The following is a 21,714-nucleotide window of genomic DNA, read 5'->3' as shown; positions in this document are numbered from 1 at the left end:
ATAAAAACACTGACATGCAAAATGTGCCTGCTGCATTCGACATTCTTGTGTCAAGAATTCTTGTCAGTATTAAGGAATTAACAACTTCCTTCTGAGATGCACTTTATTTGAAAATTGTGAGAGAAACTTGACCTATTTTGGTTGGTCTGACTTTGCGGAATCAGAAATAGCACAATAAATAAAGACAATATCATAGATTACACAAAAATCTCCTCCTACAGTACGAAAAAGTAAACAAGAGTCACAGTTACAAAAGTTGTCATTGTCAACTGGCAACAACAGGAAAAAAAAAAAAAAAAGGTCCATGAGCAAAGGCACACATGTTGGGAGACATTCACTGTCTAAACATGATTTTAATACTTTAATCATTATGCTACTGAACTTGCAACAATAACATCTGTCGTGCAAATACACTTTTCAAAAACAGCAGACCACAACCAGAATAAAATGAAGCCTAAAATATTTCATGCTAGGGTTGGGCGATTGGACACACTGGGACTGACCTACTATCCAATGAGTTCTCTGGGGCTTTGGACAAGACTGGCTAATATTTTCAAACAGATAAAAATTATTGTCCAACAAAAGCAAATAGTTTGGAGTTTGGCACTTCGGTAAATGTGTTCCCTTTTTTCCCCCCCACTCTCCTCATCCTGCATGTAATCACATGCTGCTCACCTGAAAACCAGAAAGCTTCAGGTTCCAACAATCTTGTGCACATATGCAGAAATCATTAATGTACAGATTAGTCTAAACTGTAAAGCTCAATTCACATTGTACATACACAGGAAATGATAGTTTATGCACTCATTTCTGTATTTTCCGAAACAGGCTAGTCATTTTTTGCCATTTTTTAGTGGCTGCTGTTGGATTGATTGATACAGAACAGAAACGTTTATATTAATAAATTATATTAAAGAAGTAGACCAAAATCTATACGTGCAGCTGGGGACCCTAATCAGTTAGCAAGCATGCTACCCTGCTGTTTCTACAGCCTGGACCACACTTTATCTCACTGCTTGATTTAGATCCTTTGGTTCGTCCAGTTTAACCATCTGACGTCTAAACTAACCTAAACCTAAATCGAGGCAATCTGAGTATATGCGCTTTGTTTTTATTAAATTGTTCCCCCTAGAATTGGCAATCAGGGGACAACGAAATTAATTTTGACTGACACATCAAAATCCATTTAATTTTCTCCAAAAAAAAAAAGCCAGTTTTGCCCTTCTCAAAAATGTAGGGTTAGGGTGATCAGCTATGATGATGAATTAGACCTCTTTTACACTTTTACAGCCAAAAGAATCACAAATAGCTCTTTCATGATTACATCCAAATATATCAGCAGTGCAGTTGTTGGACTGACGATGGACTGGTTGGGAAATTTCAACATATCGCCCAACCCTGTTTCACACATTCAAAGGCAATGAGCAACATCCATTTGCTCAACATCTACAGTACAATATAATTTGCCTTTTTTTAGGCAACAACTTGGATCTTGTGGTTCCTTCAAGAGTTCTCCATCCCAATGTTCTGTCTCTAAAAAAAAGAATTTTTCTTTGGAGCTCTGATACGGACTGCTCTTCTTTCTGTTAAAACAGTACTTGCAATGTTTGTGAGGAGCTTCTTCTACAAGTGTCCAGGCTCTGCAGTTTACTTTCTGTGGGTGAGTGAAATCCAGCCTCATCTAAACTTGAGGTAGGCTGGCACTGAGTAGTTGAAAAGCAGGAAGTCCATCCGATACAGATTGTATAGCTTCTTCTGATAGAAAGGGCTGATGCTGTGGAAGAACTGGGCAGCCATGTCTCCTGTAGTCCTGGTGCTCTTGGACGAGGCAGGGAAACTAACTTGGTCCTCCACCCCGGCCAGCTGCAGCACGTAGCGGGAGTCCTGCTCCAGCGTCTCGTATTTCCCCACCACATCGTAGTGGATGAGGCAGGGGTGGCACAGCGAGTGCACCCGCTCCCAGTGCTCGTTGAAGGGCTCTTCTCGCTGGGTGGCCGGATCCACGAGGTAATAGACAAACTCTTCGAAAGAGACGTCATTTCCTCTCTCCAGAGCTTCCGGCTGTGGGTCAGGCCTGTGCCGCCTCACTATCTTTGTGCCGTATCGTTTATGAAAGGCTGTGTTGTAGCTCCGTGTGAATTTGTTGCGGTACGCGGACACCAGCCGCTCAAAGGGCTCGCGTACGAAGACGAACTTCAGGTATGAGCGCAGCCGCTGGTTAATCTGGGACGTGGAGTACTCGGAAAGTGTGCGGAGGTTTCCTGGGATGTGGGCCTCATTGGCAGGGATTGCCAGGGGGTCACTGTTGGACCCAGCAACGCCTGTCAGAACCATGAGCACCCGCTTCCAGTTGGTGCAAGCCACTTTGGGGACATAGCAGTACAGCAAGCCGTGCTGGTCGTCCACGATGACGTGCTTCAGGTCCTCGGGGATGAGGACTCTGCGTTTGCGGGTGTGGGAGCGACAAGCTTCTTCTAACAGCTCTCGTCTTCCCTGATGGATCGCCTGTACTGCTGACTCAACCTACAGGGACGAGAAGAGTCACACAGAACAAACATTTAGACTTAAGCCTTGATTATATTTTAATGGGTTTCAAGATCTCTCAGATCCCATGTAGATGACAGAAATCACAAACTACAAAAGAACTTTTCTGTAGTGAAGTGAAAATGTTAAAACCAATGAAAAATGTGCGCTGCAGCCTTTTTCATGCACCCTTTTTGAAACCGCTGAAGCTTTTATTGTTTTGGGGTTTTTTTAAAAGCTTTTTTTCTTTTTGTGTTAAAATCTGATGTTTCCCTTTTTCCTGTTCAAGCCAACTTTCAGCATTTATCCTATGGAGAGATACTCTGTTGGTTTTTGGGAGGAGTGCATGTAAGTGTACCTCCATAACCTCTGTGATGGTTAAATTCCCACAATCCCTCAGGCACCAACGCAGGACCTGCATTAACCCACAGAAAAAGTAAATTCAAGTTGGGAGAGTTTGAGATGTAATCTGACAAAGATGTGGCCTTACCAAAAGCACTGCATCACTGCACCAGGCATAATCCTTTTCTATCTCCAAGCAAATATATATATATATATTTTTTAATTCATTAATTAAAACCTGGTGCCTACATTCCCCACATGCAATTTGAGGAGAATGTGGAACAATGTAGGTAGAACACTTCAGATGTGGTCAACTTTGTAACTACAAACAGATCTGATAAGTTCACTTCTTTCTGGCGCCACACCCCTCAACCCCCCCCCCCATCCCACTTTCAGCCATGTAAGCTTCACCTCCAGCTGACAGACTCAGTGCTGCTTAAGGACATTCAGGAGATTTTGGGCAAAATGTATCCACAGATTTACCTCCTCTGGTGGTCTTAATTATGGCCCATCCCCAGCTTTAATCGAGTTATGGGTCATTCGGTTCAGCTTGGCCTCTGTGTGGCACAAATGTCTTATTTACTCCTTTCATTCGCTCAGCCTGGCTTGCCACCGCAGTGGTTGGAGTCCTGAGACTCTCAGTTTGACTCAGTGGCCGACCTTATGTGTGGCTCTCTGTGTTCACTGGCAAACACCTGAGTGCCCGAAGACTGCAGAGGCAACACAGACCCTTCTTCTCAGCAGAGGTTTGTGCGCTGTGTGCATAAGAAAGAGTGTTTGAAGTGCCTGCTTCAGTTTTTTCATATGAGCACTACGTATGATTTCATACCATTTTAGGAGGATATTAATAACTGTTAGAATGTATCACGAGTTAAACGTGGCATTCAAAGGTGTCTTTAGTGTGCTGAACGTGGCTAAAGCTTTGAACATTCACGTCGGTGGAGCTGAGCAGCAGCTCAGAGGTGATAATTTGACTAAATATGAACTTGCGAAATCACATTTTGATGTGTTTGTACAAATTTCATTTGGTCTCCTTTGTTTTTTTTTTAAACCAGTAACAATAACAATTGCAGATATCTACATGTGAAAAAAAATTTGACTTGCTGAAATACAGTTTCACATTTCAGACATCAACAACTGTGCAGGCCCCCCCCCCCCCAAAATTGACATTTTGTGGTCTAATAACCAAGTTACATTTTTTTTTCCAGGTTGAAGAATGGCATTGACTAGAAGTGAAGGCATTTTGCATGCCAGAAAATGCTCAAAACAGTCAAACAAGAGTGCACAATGCACATGTTTGAGAATAAAAATGCACCAACTGGAAAGCAAATCTGCTTCTAATGGTTGGACTTAATTCTTAATCATATTGCCCAGTTGCTTCCTGTCACTGCAAAAAGTATAAATTGCTTGCTAGCATTGTCAACTTTAGAAAGTCACACAGCAGTTTGTTTGTTTGACTTTGCTCACAGCATGTGCTTCTGCTCCAAACCTGCAACAAAAGTCACCGATTGGTTTCCTGGTATCAGCGCTTAGCTACTCTGCTTCACTTGGCTTTTCACCCAGTTACCTGCTTCACATGAGCCGAGAGAGCAACAAACGACACAAATCGCTCACATACTGTGTTTACAGAAGGGAATAATGAAAGAAATCTGTCTCGCATTAATCAAGCTCGCTCCAGCTTCCTCCTGTTGGTCAAGTGTTTGAATGCAAATGGAAAAGCCAAAATATCACATCAATTAAAAGGAAGTGGCCTGGACTTGATTTCTGGCATGTACGCCTTCCTACTCCACACAGGGAGATTTAACTGGAACCAGCTGTAAAGAGAGTCGCTTTTACAGCACTCTGCCTCAAAAGTACAGCTTGTGGATGAACGCTGAGAAGATGCATTTGTGTTGGGGATAGTAGTCATTCAGAGTGCCCCCCCCCACCCCCACCCACGGGTGTTTATCTGAGAAAATCCCTCAAAAAGCACACACTGAATTAAACTCAATAATGGCAGCCATTTAAAGGAAAAATAATTATTTAAAAAGCGTGTTTAGTCATCACTGCGAAAGGTGAGCTTGTCCAAAACAAAGCAGGGACAGAAAGATGTGTATTCAAATAGTGCCCAGGGAAGCAGTGACTGTATACAGCTGTTATAAGCAACTCATAACTAGAATGGAAATGCATGTAGTCATATTTCTGTCTAATTCCAAGCTCCATATAGTATAAGCACACTATTCACTATTGTACACCACTGCACTAAAGCGTGGTCTGCAGGAAACAATATGGCCTCTGTTCTGATCACTTCAAAGGCATCAATTCTCTAAAAATAGGCCATCGTTGATTCACAAAAAGACTCTATCTCTACTTCTATCATGTTCTAACATGTTCACATTTTTGCACGACGATATTGGACGGAAACAAGCTGAGTGGTGCACAGCCACTGGAGATAAATTCAACAAGGAAGTGGAAAAATTGTTCCAAAAAGTTGAAACAAAAATGGAAAACATACGTGGGAAACCACAGGCAGCGATGGTGGATTTTATTCAGAAGGTATGTATGTTAATTCTACATGTTCCTGGTGTGTTTTCATCTATGCTGGCCGGTGTTGCCAAAAACTGATTACAGCGTCTACCTTGTGAGAGGAACGTTCTTTATGACTCAAAATGAACTGATATCATTTATGAGAGATGTGTTTGAGATATGTGTGACAGATTATACGTCAGCAAGTCATTTAGAGCAGTTTAAACACCGGCAGTCATTTTTTGGCAGACGATCACTTTTTGGTACAACACCGGCTGTTCAGATGAAGGATTGCTCGACTGCCGTTGTGTACAGTGTGGCTGCATGTACATTTTGCGTACATGCAGTGCAGCTGCATGGAGTCCCATGCTGTGGTATACTACACTCATTCAAATTCAAATCAGTTTATTGCACCCTATAAATTCTAACATATAGGTATATCTGTACAACAATACAATGTTTTAATAGATAGGAAAGAGTGTATTTGATACTAAGACGTCCAGCATTTTTCCACACCAGGACGTGTTCTTTAATACTTTATACTACATATTTACTCATTGCCAAAGGTCCTTTTAAAATATCAAAGAACCAGGTGGAAAAAAAAATGTCATGAATAAAAATCAACATTTTCCTTGTTCACTTTTGGGGTGGGGGTGGGGGGTCTGAAACTCTTTGTTGATAATTGTGAATGACCCCTTACGCAACCTGTACATGGATAAAGCTGTCAAATGCAGCTCTAAATATAAAAGTCTTAACTGTCTGACAGCAGCTGTACAAAGTCATGAATCCTCGTCCATAAATGTCATTTCTTTAACTCTGCAAAAATGGCTGACCTTTTTTCCTCCTCTTTTAACAGCAAGATGCAAATGCATCAGAGTAATTGCGCTTGACATGAAAAATATCCCAACTATCAAGACGTCACAAATTTCAGGGGAGATTTGTCTCTTAGACATTTAGTTACAAAGAGCAGGTATCACTTTCCTTTAGAGTCAGCTAAAGCAGCTTTATGAGGACTGGAGCAAAATGTGGACTCAGCTGCAATGGATTTAAAATGCTGACGGCTGAAATTTATGCATCATCTTCCATAGTTGAATATACAAAAAAAATACCAACAATACCACAGTTTGATGGTATTTTTGCATCAACAAGATGATTCCCAAAGAACCATTAGCTGAAAACTTGGCATATATCAGCAGGATGTGCAGTGTGTCCTTAAAGAAAATTGCAGAAACTGGACAAAAACCAACAGCAGATGAACAGAATCTGAGAGTCGTTTTTTTTTTTTTAAGAAAAAGAACTCCCAAAAACACTAACCCTGTCAGTCATGCATTGGCCTCCCCAGAGCCCGGACCCTCAACATTACTGAAGCAGTGTGGGATCATATTGAAAGAGAGTGGAACATCCACAGAAGATCTCTGAATGTCCTTCAAGAAGCCTGGAAAATATTGCTAAAGACTGCTGGAAGAAATGAGAAGGAAGCTGCCTGAGAGAGTTCAGACTGAAGAATAAAAGTGATCATAACAAATACTGACTTTCAAGCTTATTAGAATTGTATAAACTCTGTTTGTGTCTAATATACTGTATTTCCATGAATGTTTGACCAGTTCAGTAAATTGCTGCACCCAGTTCCCATTTTTCAAGGAAAGTATAAAGACATGACGGGTGACTCAAGACTTTTGCACAGCACTGAAACTGCAGGAAGTCTAAATTTCCATTGTTGGAACACTGTTATTAAATCTGAAAAGAAAAAAAAAATAAATCTGATGCCTGTTTGTCATTAAACATTTGGCCTTTCTTGTTTGTGGTTATTTCCATCTCCCAGTTACAGGTTTGCCATTTCACTGACTTAACCAAACACAAAGTGCCAGACACACAAAGAACATCTGTATCATACAGTAAATTGAATATTTATTATTACCTTTCCCAGAACTGTTTATCTGAATGCATCCATCAGAGCTCAAACTAAGTTTGTAAAAAATAAGCTGGAGAGATCCTGAATTAAATGCTCAAATAAATATTTAAAGTGTGTATTTAAAAAAAGCACACAGGCTTGGCAGTGAAGTTAGGGGGACGTGTTTAGAGAGGACTGACCTGATCGCCGTCATACAGCGTCTGTAGAGGACTCCTTCTCGACTTCTGCCCACCGCTGCGTTCCCCCACTGTCTCTGAGGCTGAGGAAAAAGCGTATCTGTTATGAAATCTGATGAGCATCACACAGAAAATGACAAGCACGAAGCTGTTAATAATAAACTGCACAGGTTCATTACTGCTGGCATCACGGCTGGTTTTGTTTTCACCTTGTAAATGTGAGAGTGTGTTCTCGTGCTAAGATGTGGTCCTGGTGATAGGTGCGGTCCATCCAACAATTACTGATTAGTCATTAACTTCAGGCTTTTATTGAAGTTCTACATGCTGCAGCCTGCTGGGGTGTGAGTTTGGGATTTTAGGGAATGACAAAGACCAATGCTATGAAGGGGCGCAGCATAATCATTTTATTTGATTATCCACTGAAACACTGGAAGCCAGAATTGTAATTAAAAAAGGAAATTTCATTACTTTCCCAGCCTTACATGATGAGCATGGATGGCCAGAGGAATAGTAAATACATACTGTGCATGTAATTGTGCTGTTACTATTATTATTATTATTATTATTATTATTATTAATATTATTGGTCCAACAACCAAATGCTGCAGGGACAGAAAGCTGCTGGGTGGTGTATCGTAGGTTTTTTATTTCATTTTTTTAAAATGTGCAAATGCACTGTAGTATAGCAGAGCAAACTGAAAATATAAAATGCTGCATGGGAACAATAAAGTAAACTTTATTGTTTTGTTATTGCCAAATGTATCTCCTCCAGTGCTTTAGAAATGGAACATAAAGAGTTTTGGCAGAGCAGAATTTTATGTGTTTTGTCAGACTGCAGTTTGAATGGAAGCATAAAAAGACCTAAAAATTCATTTGGCTCAGAGCCATTATTTGCACACAATAGTTTTCCTCCTCATATCAGACAACTCAGACTACCTGAGGCTTTGGTGCAGCCTTCTTAGGGAGCGCAGCGGTTACTTCACTCCAACTTTAACAGACTAAACAGAGACTGACCACAGTTAGAAAAATGGAAATAAGCTCTCAGAGCAATATCTGCCATCGCATCACATATTCTGCAGTCAAACACGAAGCTGGCAGCGTAAGCAGAGATGAGCACACGCTGCTGAAACGTGACTCACTGATACAACAACGAGCAGCAGGAATCCAGGATACTATAAACTTCCCTAGAGGAGCACGGCTTATTTGATTTATAGAACAAACTCATCACATTGTGCACTTGCCAGCCACAGGTGTTAGATGTCAAATCAACACACACGGAGAGCTGAGTTACTGAGAGAGAGGCTCCCACTCGATCTGTATCCTGTGGACATATTAAAGCCATAACCTCACTGTATATGCAATGTACTGTAAATGTTTTTTTTCCTCCGAGACAAACACAGGCTACAGATGTTCCTTTATGAAAAATGCACGTTCCTTAGATGAAAAGCAGCTGCATTCTGGCGTGTTTAGCCGGTAAGTGTTATCCTGGACATATTGCTGCAGTCTATCGCCTTCTTCAGCCAGATGAGGTGATTGATACTAATGTTCCCAGTCTTCTGCTGAACTCCAACCACCCGCTGACTGTGCTGTAGTTTCATGCCCCACTTTGTGAACAGTCCCGTGTTCATGAGTCATCTTTGCTTTTAATATAAGCGAAGATTCCAGGAAGAACAATCCCTGCAACTTTTTACACAAGTTAGACTCTGCCTCGATTCATAAACATCCAGCATTTGTTTGAAGATTCAAGGAATTTATATCATTTATGTCCTTTGAATGCTGAACGATTTCAAATATGAGAAATACGCACCACTAAAATACAAATGTGACTGTGCCAGGTCCTCTGTGGGAAAGTCTGGTGAAAGGAATGAACTGTTATTTTGAAGCCATTCATTGTGCCCCCCCAATAATCATTTTTATTATCAATTCATTGTTCAGTGTAGAAAATGCCAGAAAATAGTAAAACCATGCCTAAACATTCAAATACAAGAGGTCAAATCCAAAAAACTAATAATAATAAAAAAAAAAGCATAAAATTTGCATATCATCGCTACCAAACATTTACCCCTGGGTGCCTCATAATAAATAACCCATTGAAACTTCCATCCATCCATTCTCTTAATTTCTTTCTGTATTGCTGCCATTTAAATGAACTCTTATTATATTCCTGAAATCTGATCTCCTCTTGCTCCATGTGCACAGCTGAAAAGTGCCAGGGCACACAGCACATTATCTTACTGCACTCTGCAGATGGGTTTATACGGTTAGGGCCACACCTTTTGGTAATTTTTACCTTCATATAACACCACAATGAATTTTAAAATCAAACAAACAATCAAGATGCAAATAAAGTGCAGACTTTGAGCTTCAGGGGATTTAACAAAAATACTGAATTAACTGTTCGGGAACTCATTTTTACACAATCCCCCCACTTTTAGAGGCTCAAAATTAACTGGGCAGTTCGCTGAAGAGCAGTTTCACAGTCAGGTGACACTTGTTCCTGCATTATTTGATGACAATTAAAAAGATAATAGCTATGGATTGATTCCAAGCATTAACTAGCAGATCCCTGCAGCTCTCTGAGGTCCAAAGAAGCTCAGATTCAGCCAGATGCTACAAAACTGCTCAGACAGCGCGTCACAGTGCAAATAGATAATGACCGAAAGCATACCGCAAAACTCCAGAGTTATTCAAAGCAAAGAACTGAGAAGGAGTCATCTGAGCACAGCTTAATAGAGCATGCTTTACAGTTCCTGAGAACAAGGCTGAAGGCAGAGAGACCCACAAGCAAGCAGAAACTGAAGGTGGCTGCAGTGAAGGTCTAGCAAAGCACCTCAAGGAAGGAAACACAGCATGTGGTGACGTCCACGCGTTCTAGACTTCAGGCAGTCATTGACTGCGGTGGCTGCTTGTCCAGTTACTTTTGAGCATCTGAAAATGGGGGACAGCACAGCCATTTTTTACACCAACAGTTGATGTTAATGCCCTTCAACTGAAGCTGAAACTCTGCACTTTGATCATATCTTAATAATTTGATTAAAAATAAATAAATTTAAACAAACAAAAACAAGCATTTTTTTTTTAAATCATTCGATTTAATATCCACTGTGATGGTGAACAGAGAACAGAACGAAAAAAAAGGGAAAACTATATGTCAAAATATCCACTTCAGGATATGGTTCTTTGGCTCAAGAGCACACAAGCACACAAGCTCCTGTGAGACATGCTTTTAACAGTACATAAACAGTGAAATAACACCTGTTTTTAGGCTGGTTTTCACTGGAGTAAACATCTGCAAACAGCTGTGTGGCTGCAAGTCTAGAATTGGTAATGCGACTCAGCTCTAACTGCTCACTGTGCAAATGACTCAGTGTGCTGTGTCATTATTCAAGTGCCAGTATGCACTAAGGCCTAATGAATAAATCTCTTTTATGCAGCCTTTAAGGACCAAAGTTGCATGAGCAGCAACATCATGTGTCATCTGGATGCAATTGGATTTACAAGTACTCAGGATGTGACACTAATTAGCTGCTTTAAATTTGAGAGAATGATGCTGGTACACACGAAAAGGGACTACACTGACCCAACACTACAGTACGCAGACTACTGCAAGATTCAGGTGACCACATGTGTGCGCCGCTCTCCTCACTGCGGTGTGGTCAGGCCAGTCGTTTCAAGCTGCTTATGAGCTGTAAACCCACCGACACGCTCACCGTGGAGAAAAACATGGAGGCGGCACAACATGCAGTAATGAGCAAACTGCACAGAATAATTGAGTATACCTGTGGGGGGGATACACAGCCCATCTTGTAAGTGGAACGGCAAGTCATTACTATCATACGGCAACAGGTGGGAGCACCTACAGAAACAGGAAGCTGTGTCACGCCTTCATTTTTTGTTGGTATTTTATAAAGATCAGATATCAGTGATATTTAAAATGTGTGTTGCCAGCAGGAAATTTGCAGAGTGCCATGTGGTGGACACGGCCTGCCCAGCTGTTCTGATCAGCTGGGCTTAAGTGAGTAAATAAACAATTAAATGCAAAAAATGTTTGGAAAATCTGTTTGTTTTATGTGTCTGAAAGAAAAAAATATATATCTGCCAACATATTAGGTGTCAGAGAAATGGATTGGGAAAACACTTAATATGCTACATTCATTACTATAATAACTTTCTTACTAACGCTTTTCCTGATAAACTGTTTTTGCAGCAGCTCAGGCTCAGAAGGATTTACGCATGACAAGCAGGCTTCACAGTAATTCTTGTGACACATAAATAATCTTCTCATTTAGTGGATTCACCTCTGCCAAAATCAAAATGATGCCTTATTACTGAAATGAAGCGAGTCACATGCTGCTGCATGCTGCTGCCAAAGGGAGATTTTTTTTTTTTTCTCTTGCCTTCTGTGTTGAGCTACTGAGGTGAGGGGATCATTCTGCCACAGTGCACCAATTTATCGGAGCTGTTTTCTAAACACGCTACACTTCCGTTCGAAACACAGTTCAGCACGAGCGCTCCCAAAGCCGCCGCTTAAATGGAACAGCGAGGTAGCGTCTGGAATAACTTAGGAGCTAATACCTGGGGAACTGAGTGTTTCAGCAACAAGGTGAGATGGCACGCTGAAAAGAGTGTACTGTGTGTCATCGTTCATCTGCTAATGTGGCATCGCTCAGCGAGTGAGGAAATTTACAATCCAAGTTTTGTCGCGAGGTATTTAAAAGCGAAAATATCAAGAAACTGTTTAAAATGTCAGAGCGCAACATCTGGATCAGCTGCATATCAGAGGAATGGGAGCACATAATAAGACACTGTGCATTGCTAAGATACTGGTGGAAAAACGCATGCTATATTTTGCCATTACACAACCCCCCAAAAACTACTGGCTATAACTGTGTGCAGCTCTAAACAGTGTCTCAGCTGCCCTAAACTCCTCCGCTGATACAAAACATCTGACACTGACCAACCGCAGCTGAGGGAAGACTCAAAGCAAGAAAGTCGTCCTGCTGGTTTAACCCTGTCTGGACCCCAAACTCAGCAGCATTCCCTGCAGTGTGCACAGAACCAAATGCTTAAGAAACGCAAAATATAGAAAGGCCGAAGGGTGTTCCTCCTATCCAGGCCATAAACTGAGCTCTGTGTTTAGTTCCCGCTAGGAAAACTACCCCCACCCCACCCCCGCCACCTTGACCTCTCTTGCTAAAGAGTAGCTTTTACTGAGAGAGACGCTGTACAAGGGAAAGCCTGATCCTTTAAGGCCACAAATGTGTGTGCAAAGGGTGTTAATGCATACGCAGGAGCATGTGGGTGGTGTACTGTCTGTTTGCTGAGTCTCTGAAGAATGTATGCAGATCTAAGAGTCTTTCTGATCCTTTGCAGATACCTTAAAGACTCCAATGTGCATTTGTGGGGTGACTCATTAGGTGGCTGACTGAAGTCCAGCACATCTGCATTTGAGCAGTTGGAAACAGTCCAAAAATCCAAATATTTAGCTTTAAATACAAATATCCATCACACAGTGAAATACTGACCTGATTACATGTGTCAGCCAGTGTATTACAGTCCTGGGGGCCCATTTGGCTGTAACTGAATCTATATGGGTCTAAGCACCGGTGACTTTCTATACAAAACTGTTAAATTAGCTAATGGACTTTAATAGCCTAGTGTTAGCGTCCACTGTTTCACACGTATAAAAAAAGCATAAAAAACAAACAGGAATCTTCTCACTGTGAGGCGACACTGTAACCACTGCTCAACGCAGTCAGTGTGAATGCTTGCTAAATTTGATGGCAATATACACTGAGGCTGCCTGAATATTCCAAAATCAATTCCATCCATCCATCCATCCATCCACCCACCCACCCACCCACCCATCCATCCATCCACCCACCCATCCATCCATCCATCCATCCATCCATCCTCTTCTGCTTATCCAATTCAGGGTCCATCCCAGCCAATCCCAGCTGTCATAGGGTGAGAGGCAGGCTACACCCCGGACAGGTCTCCAAGATCATTCATATAATCAAATTAATAATGCATACATAACTGTTTTTTTAACAATTGCACCTTTACCATGACTAACACTGTATGCATTAGCGAACACAATCAAATGGAATGGCCTGTATTTATACAGCACTCTTACTGATCACTCCAAGCAGTATGAACCACATCACTTCATTTTATAATCTTGGGCACTTTATCTGCCTTCCATTAACATTAACCACCTTTGGACATGCATTCCAATTAAGGGATGGTTGCTGAAAACAGGCCTCTGTACACCCATTTATTATTCCAATAAAAAATAAATAAAGCTACACTTAATGATTCCATTACTATTCAGCCATTTACCACATTTTGACCAATGTTCAGGTTATGTAAGATAAAAACTAATTGCTTATTTTTCAAAAACAAGGACATTTATAATTCATTTGGCTTTATATATAACTTTTTACTTGCCTACTAAATATGTATCTTATTAAAAAGTAAGTTCAAGTTTGAATGTGAAAATTAAACAGTACGCTATTAACATACATTAGCCAACTTAATGGCTGCAGTTTGTATGGAAAACAAATAAAACCTAACATTTCCTGATGCTTTGGCCCAGCAGGGGTGCATTTAGACATTGAATTATTCATCAACCACCATCTGGTAATGATGCAAGAGAGTTCACAGCCAAACTGTGCTACAGAGCCTGGACCTGTACAAGTTGTTGTGTCTCTTGTTCCCCTGGCTTGACCTTTTGAGTGTGGAATATAATAGTAGACTGGTTCTGTGGGAGCTTTTTAATCAAACATGACCATCCATCCTCTTCCGCTTATAACCCTAACATTATACAATATCTACCATGATAATTTTGTCTTGACCAAAGTGGGGGGGTGGCTTGAAATATTTTGCTACCACAGAGCCCTCAGATTGAAGCAGTAGCATTCTGTAGCGCAGAGGACTTATTCAATAATTTCAACTGTGAGAGGACAAACCATAAAGTCAAATCACTTGAGGATATTGCCTCTGAAAGCAGATGGTCCTAATGAAATTTTGAAAAACTGTCTCCAGAGTACTTGCTGTACTATCACTTCCTGCAGTGCTGTTTCATGAATATGCAGCTGGCTGGAGAACAGGCTGGAACAGCAGGAGCACCCTGACCTGTCGTCATGTCACCACAGATGGACGACGATCTGATGGCAGCTAGAGAGGAAGGACTGATTTCAGCTGGCAAACTGCGCAGCACAGCATATGTAGATCAGGTCACACAGTGTTCCTGTGTGGATGTTTTTTTCTGTTTTTAATTGGATAATGTCCCATCCATAAGTGACCATGTGTGAAAATTCTGTCCCAGAGAGCCTCACAACAATTCTGTCAGTGCTCCCACAGAGTTCTGGAAAGCTAATTTTTTTTATGACTTTTGTGGTCTCAAGTCAAGCCTAGACAAGGACGGTACGAGACGGGGGTAACTCTCCAGTGCATGAACAACAACAGCTGGCCCGAGGCCCACACAACAGTCTCGGGTTCTGCTTGTGATTAACTAGCTACACTCATAGAAATCAGCTCACATCTGTATCTGTAATATTATTGAGTTTTACTTCCAGGAAATCAAAGAGAGGTTTCTGACAATGCTGTAAAATAGAACACCACATTCCCGACTACGGTCCACTTCTTCCTCTTCCCTCCATGTGTCTGAAAACCCAAAGGAGAAATCACAGGGGCCGCTGTAGCAAAGACACGTCATACTAACATCTTACCAAGTCAATTCTTCTAAAACAGATTTATAATAAAAAAAAAAAAAACAGACCAGCTATGAAGATGTCACAGTGGGTTAAAATGGTCAGTTTCTGCAGCATGAAAGGCGACTTCTCCTCTGTGTACAGTAAAGCCACTCTGCATCTATACAATTATCCTAAATTTGGATTAGCGCTGATTCCAAAACACTGTAATTTTATGCTGTCTAACTCTGACTTGGCAGCACATTCCTTTGTTATGTGGCTGCTCTCTTTTTAGACTACACGAAGCTGAAAAATGCTTTGACCTTTACCCCAGATGGAGCAGGAGAGAGAAAAGGTGAAATAGCTCTAACTAACTCCATATCTGAAACCAATTTAGATTTACTTAGAGCAGACAGGCAGGTTTAATGGTTGGTGCGTGAGCTGCATTCCAGGTGTGTTCAGACTACGTGAAGCCAAAAACCAGAGGCAACAGCTACGAGTCTGAGCACCCATGTCCTGTGCCCCGTCAAAGCATTAGTTGTAAACGTCCGCAGAAATTAAACAGTAAAGGCAAAATTATGCACAAAAACAAGTTACAGACAGTAGATCATTAAAGACTGTGCCACTGCTGCTACCAGCCACCTCATTAGATATGATTGAATCATTCAATCTTTTTCATTTTGAAGCAAAAAGCTGAGAATTTGATGATTTTCTTTCTTGTAAATGATACTACACCTATTTTGGGGGGAGTATGCACTGTTGATGGGACTGGGCGATCAATTTAATTTAGAATCTTCGGCTTCCAACAATAATGAAAACAGCTGATGAAACAGCTGCTTTTATGCATTTATTCTGGCTAAAAAAAGCTCTCATTTCATATTGGTAGGTGTAGAAGCCTGTTGGTGATGCTCTTCCAAATATAACTAGTCAATTTAGTCCACTATTACCACTCATTAAAGCCAGTTTAAACGGCTGGTGACTGATAAAGATTGCTACCTACTTCTTTTCAAGCCATTACCAAATTTGTGACTATGGCATGATGCTGCTTTAAGAACTGCTTGCTTTATAACAACAGAAAAAAAAAAAAAGAAGGCCACTTTCTGATGGGAAAGCTCTGATGTGGAACAGACCTCTTCCACAGCAACCACTGTGACATTTCCCACAGGAGAAGCACAGGTGTGACTAATAGCACTGATGATGGCTTGAGCAGTGCCGTTAAACACACCCTTCTTTTTCCTGCTAGGACACATCTCGCTTTTTTTTTAAGGACTAAACATTGAGTGCAGCATTCCCAGTATGAAAAGTGAAAGCACACAAACCAGTTTTTTTTTTTTTAATTTAAAACTAGCTTATTTAAAAGTCAAGTCAAAGCTTAGTTATGGAGTTCCACTGGGTTCTGTGCTGGGACTGATATTTTTCTTTGTATACCTTTTTCCCCAACCGCCAAGTAAAGTACCTGCAGAGAGTAAGGCAAGTCATAAAGAGACAGCTGAATGGGAAGAACAAGATCCAGGCAATCAACACCTTTGCCCTGCCAGTTGTCAGATACCCTGCTGGGGTAATAAGCTGGCCAAAGGAGGAAACAGAAGCCACTGATGTCAAGACAAGAAAGCTCCTTACCATGCATGGAGGGTTTCACCCCAAATCCAGCACCCTGAGATTGTACGCTGAGCAGATGGAAGGTGGCCAAGGACTAATGAATGTCAGAACCACTAACCTAGATGAAACAACAAAGATCCATGAATACGTCAGGAAGATGGCCACAAAGGATCATGTGCTTAGTGAGTACCTCAGGCAGCAGAAGCCCAAGAAAGAAGAGGAGGAAGAACAGGAACCAAAATTTAAGGACAGGCCTCTGCACGGCCTGTGCTACCAGCAGATTGAAGAAGCGGCTGATATAAAAAAAAAAAAATCCTACTAATGGCTGGACAAAGCTGGATTGACAGACAGCACAGAGGCACTAATCATAACAGCACAGGAGCAAGCTCTGAGCACAAGATCGATGGAAACTGGGGTCTACCACACCAGGCAAGACCCCAGATGCAGGCTGTGTAGAGATGTCCCAGCACATAACAAGCAGGGTGCAAGATGCTAGCAGACAGGACATACATGGGTGCCCGGCATAGTATACAAGAACATCTGTGCCGAGTATGACCTGTAAGTCCTGAGGTCAAAATGGGATACAGCCCCAAGGGTGGTCAAAAATAACAGAGCGAGGATTCTGTGGGACTTCCAGATACAGACAGGCATACTTGTGACGGCTAACCTACCAGACATAGTAGTGGTGGATAAACAAAGAAAGAAAGCCGTAGTGATAGTTGCAATACCAAGTGATGGCAACATCAAGAAGAAAGAACACGAGAAGCTCGGTAAATATCACTAATCATCGCTATTGTTACTAGTCGGTACCAGATGTACTAGTCGGTTAGCCTAATTATTAAGGTTATAAGTAACCCAGTGCTGGTAAATGTTGGTCCTAAATGTTATGCAGCCATCTGCCACCAGATGGAGCTGCAGTTATAGAAAAATGCCATAACCTGAAGCGCACCTCCCGAGAAACACCCTTCCTTCCCTGCATTTCCAGCTACTTCCTCCAAGTTTGTACAAAGAAGCGAAAAAAAAAAAAAAAAAAGAACTAGCGGGACAAATGTGTTTGCGTCTTTAAAAAAACTGCAAACAGCAAAGAGTAGGACCCAGGAAGGAAAAAAGTGCCAGCATTTTATGTTTCGAAAGGTAATTAACTCACGCAATGCACCTGCACAAGTATAAACGCTGGCAACAACATCGGCCACTTACGTAGGTTAGGTCGTAGCAGCTGAAATCTGAATCTGTGGTGAGAGGGAGGTCTGGGCTCAGTGTGTGTGTGTGTGTATATATATATTTAATTAATTAATTAATTAATTTAAATTACACACACACACACACACACACACACACACACTTTCACTGGTATGCAGATGGTATACCTCGTTTTATTAATTCATGAATTCTGTTGAATGAATCTGTTGGCTCCACTAAAACGTGCCACAAATGCCTGGATTACTTGTTATTTTCTACCTCTTAATTTGGATTTGGTTCCCAAAATCTCAGAAACGTGATGTCTGACAGCATGCTGTGTCTGGAAAGCAGTACCTTGGCATCTAGTACTACCATGAGGAATCCTGGGGCCATTTTTAGCAGGATATTTCCTTTAACTGGCACAATAAGCAGATACCTAGGGCTATCTTATTGTGCCCTCTGTGAGTTTTTTGTTTTTAGACAACATTAAGCTGTGATCTAGAGCATCAGCAGTAGATGTCATCTGGACCCAATCACAGATTTGTAAGATGGTGAGGCAGACCCCCTTCCTCAGCTCGCAGATGGTCAGTCCTTGATTGCAGACATTCCCTACTCAACGGTCATGACAGTTTGCATAATAACGATCATGAAACTGATCTTGTGGCTCTTCGATCAGCAATGGTGCCAGCGTCAATCATTATGCAACTTTACTGCGTATAAGATTGTGAAATCAAAAGTCGGCTGAGACCAAAGGAGTCGCTTGGATGAGTCATGAAACATTTTGCATCCAGATGACGACTTTGTGGGATTTCCTTTGCGGGATGATTGAGCATGCATCACGACAAGTTAGATTTTAGTGTTCCCCTATCAAATCCAAAGTGATGTGAGAGATTAAAAAGCACAGGCTGATGAAGCATGTACATCCAAATGCTTTATTCTTTTATCCTAAATATCTTTTATTCCTAAATATCTATCATAACCCCATCTTGAGACCATCTTGCAGTTGGATCACAGAATTTGTGAAGACATTAAATTCTCAAACAACATCCATCCTTCCACTCTTCACTTTGATTTCAACCACATACCTGTAACAGTTTGGTACAGCAGTGTAAGACCACATTGACAGTATGGAATCCTTGCGGTCTGCACATGAAGCTGGTCTTTCACAGGTTACTTATGGACATGTCACACATCCAAACTGACTGAGCTCCCCATTAAAAGAAAATTCACCTCACAGTATGTGCTATATATACATTTTAGGCCCCTAAAACAGCTGAATGTGTGTGAATGAGGCCTTTGTATGTGGCAGAGGGAAGCAGATCCCACTGAGGGGACAGCCCCACAGCCAGCCAGCTGCAACTGCTCCCAGCCTTCCTCCATGTAGCTGAGGAAACACTCCGCTAAACAGTTTGCTAATGGAAATGTTCCTCTATTTATATCTGAGGTTTACAGGGAAATAAAGACACTGGGATGAAGCACAACAGATGATGGGGTGGAGACATTGCCGTGGTGTCAGAATCATAAGAAACAATTCACAAACAAATAAAAAACATCCTGTATAACTGGTCCGGGAACGGCTCAATAGCCTTCTTTCATGCACTTCACCGATATGCGTATTGCATTACCACTGTGCCACAAACCATTAACATAGCAGGATATGAATGGGTTTTATTATGAAGACCTGAGTGAACCATATGCCAGCAGAAAGGGACCAGCTGGTCTGCTGCATACTTTAAAGAACTGAGACCAAACTGAGAGGCCATTCATCAGATACACTGTTGTTTCCACTCAAAAAACAAAACAAGAAAAACTCCAACTGACTCGAATATGTTTGAAATGAATCTCAAAGTGCACACATGAACACTTTTGAAGGAAAAAAAAACATGATCACTTATGAGATTTCAGTGTAGAAAAACTAAACTCAAACCTTTGATGCTGAAAAAAAGAAAAAAAAACTCATTTAAAAGGCTTTAGGTATTTGCAGAGGGATGGAGATAAACTCGTGGATGGAAGTGATGAAATATTTGCTTTGCTTAAAAGGACTCACTTCATTTCTAGTGTTTAATGTTTTAGCTTTTGTTTGATACTTGGAGTACTGGCAGGCAAACGGAGGGGTTAAAGAAAAACAGGAGAATGAAGACTGCTCCACTGTAAGGGTGTGGAAGCAAGTTCAGAAACAGCAGGAAAGAGATACTCTGTGTACAGTAACACCAGATTTCTGCTCACCTGGCTTCAGACTGCTGTTAAAGTAGAATATGACCATGATGAAACATCCCAGACACAAGGCAAAAACCATCCGGATCACTTTGGGTTTCCTCATCCTGAGAGCCTCTGGAAGCCACCGAGAAGCCGAGCCCAGTCCCGCCTGTTCATGCGAACTACACGCTGCTTGCTGAGTCTACTTCATCGCCCACAGGAGCATCGATCCGGCTCACCGCTCGACCTTTGCTACTCCTTATCTTCCTGTACATCCTCGCATGTCGGGTCAGGAGGAGGCAGCGGTGAGGAAGGAGAAGGGGCCCCGGCGGCAGACTCCGCTGGTCTGCCGTATCTCTCGGTTACCGACGCGTTTCTGTGTGCCGTTGTAGAGACAACGGAGAAGGCTGCATTACTGCCGGTGTAGTGATAGCGCAGGCCACCGGATTGTTTGGGTAAGAGCGGATTTATATGCCCCGACAGGGTCTTTCCAAATGTACGCTTAACCCCTTTCTCCCCACATGCACAGAAGGGCTACCGCCACTCAGCAAACTGCGGTCGGTAAATCACAGACACGCATTAGAAGAAGGGAGGGTTCCGGCCAGACCTTTCAAAGTAAAATACGGACAGTGAAATCTGTTGGGGGGGGGAAAGGGCGGGACAAATTTATATTTAAAAAAAGAGAAAAGAAAAGAAAAAAATTACTATAACTGTGGGAAACGTGTCTAGAGGCATTTCAGAATAAGAGTCTTCCACATTCCTGCTAACACAGACAGACAACCATTCACGCCCGTGGGCAATTTAGATCACCAGTTAACCTAACCCCACTAACTGCATGTCTTTGGACTGTGGGAGGAAGCCAGAGAACCCACGCAGACATGGGGAGAACATGTAAACTCCACACAGAATGGCCCCGGACAGATAGCGGATTCGAACCCAGGACCTTCTTGCTGTGAGGTGGCAGCGCATCACCGTGCTGCCCAAGACAAAGTTTAATACCAGAAATATTAGAGACCAGACTGGATTAAGCCAATGTTAGGACTAAACTAAATATTAAGAAAGAAGGCTCAGATACAGCTCCTCTGTCTTTACACTCAGAGAAAGCCTTCAGTATGGTCAATCTATTAAATGTGTCGGGAAAAGTATGAAGTTTATTAAATTCAGAATGTGAACTAATTTATAAAAAAAAAAAACAATTATGGCAGAATATTTCACAACCAGTTTTTAAGAAGATGTCTCTTTTCACTCTGCATGCCTTTACATGTCCCACTGCATGCCATCAACTTCTGTCTACCCTTCTGCATTTTCTACTCTTTCCTCCCTTGAGATGCTCTGCCACACCTTTACTTCAGCCACCTTCAACTGCTGCTTGTTTGTGGGTCTTGCATTCTCTGATAGGTTTATTTTGGTTTTTCAGTCTAATGATGGCCTCCTTCACTAGCCCCGTATTGAGAGTTCCAGCAGCTACCAAATCCAACTTCAGATATTGTATCTGCTTTTCATGGCATAACATGGGAACAGGCTGCACCTGGTCACCATTCGTTTTGAGCCTCTGAAAATGAGGGATTATGCATAAAATTGACTGTAA

At 41.7% G+C, this 21,714-nt stretch overlaps 1 protein-coding gene across 1 annotated transcript; it reads right to left on the bottom strand.

The window, feature by feature from the left end:
- Positions 1–8: 8 nt before the first annotated feature.
- On the bottom strand, positions 9–20,690 carry LOC115780269 (carbohydrate sulfotransferase 11). The gene is made up of 3 exons (XM_030729368.1): positions 20,157–20,690; positions 7,462–7,541; positions 9–2,523 (listed from the first exon to the last, which is right to left on the bottom strand). Exons 1-3 carry the CDS (start codon positions 20,248–20,250, stop codon positions 1,678–1,680), a joined length of 1,020 nt encoding a protein of 339 aa, XP_030585228.1. The 5' UTR covers positions 20,251–20,690; the 3' UTR covers positions 9–1,677.
- Between the last annotated feature and the right edge of the window lie 1,024 nt (positions 20,691–21,714).

The sequence above is a fragment of the Archocentrus centrarchus genome, chromosome 5, assembly GCF_007364275.1.
Source record: "Archocentrus centrarchus isolate MPI-CPG fArcCen1 chromosome 5, fArcCen1, whole genome shotgun sequence".
Taxonomy (NCBI): Eukaryota; Metazoa; Chordata; class Actinopteri; order Cichliformes; family Cichlidae; genus Archocentrus; species Archocentrus centrarchus.
The sequence above is the reverse complement of the archived record's forward strand: the minus strand, read 5'-3'. Positions and strand labels throughout refer to the sequence as shown.

Bases quoted from the DNA above. Each gene is read 5' to 3' on its own strand.
- LOC115780269 (XM_030729368.1), bottom strand. From the start codon at position 20,250: ATGAGGAAACCCAAAGTGATCCGGATGGTTTTTGCCTTGTGTCTGGGA. The intron at 7,542-20,156 runs GTGAGCAGAAAT...CTTTTTCCTCAG, and splicing joins TAACAGCAGTCTGAAGCCAG to CCTCAGAGACAGTGGGGGAA. The intron at 2,524-7,461 runs GTCAGTCCTCTC...TCGTCCCTGTAG, and splicing joins CGCTGTATGACGGCGATCAG to GTTGAGTCAGCAGTACAGGC.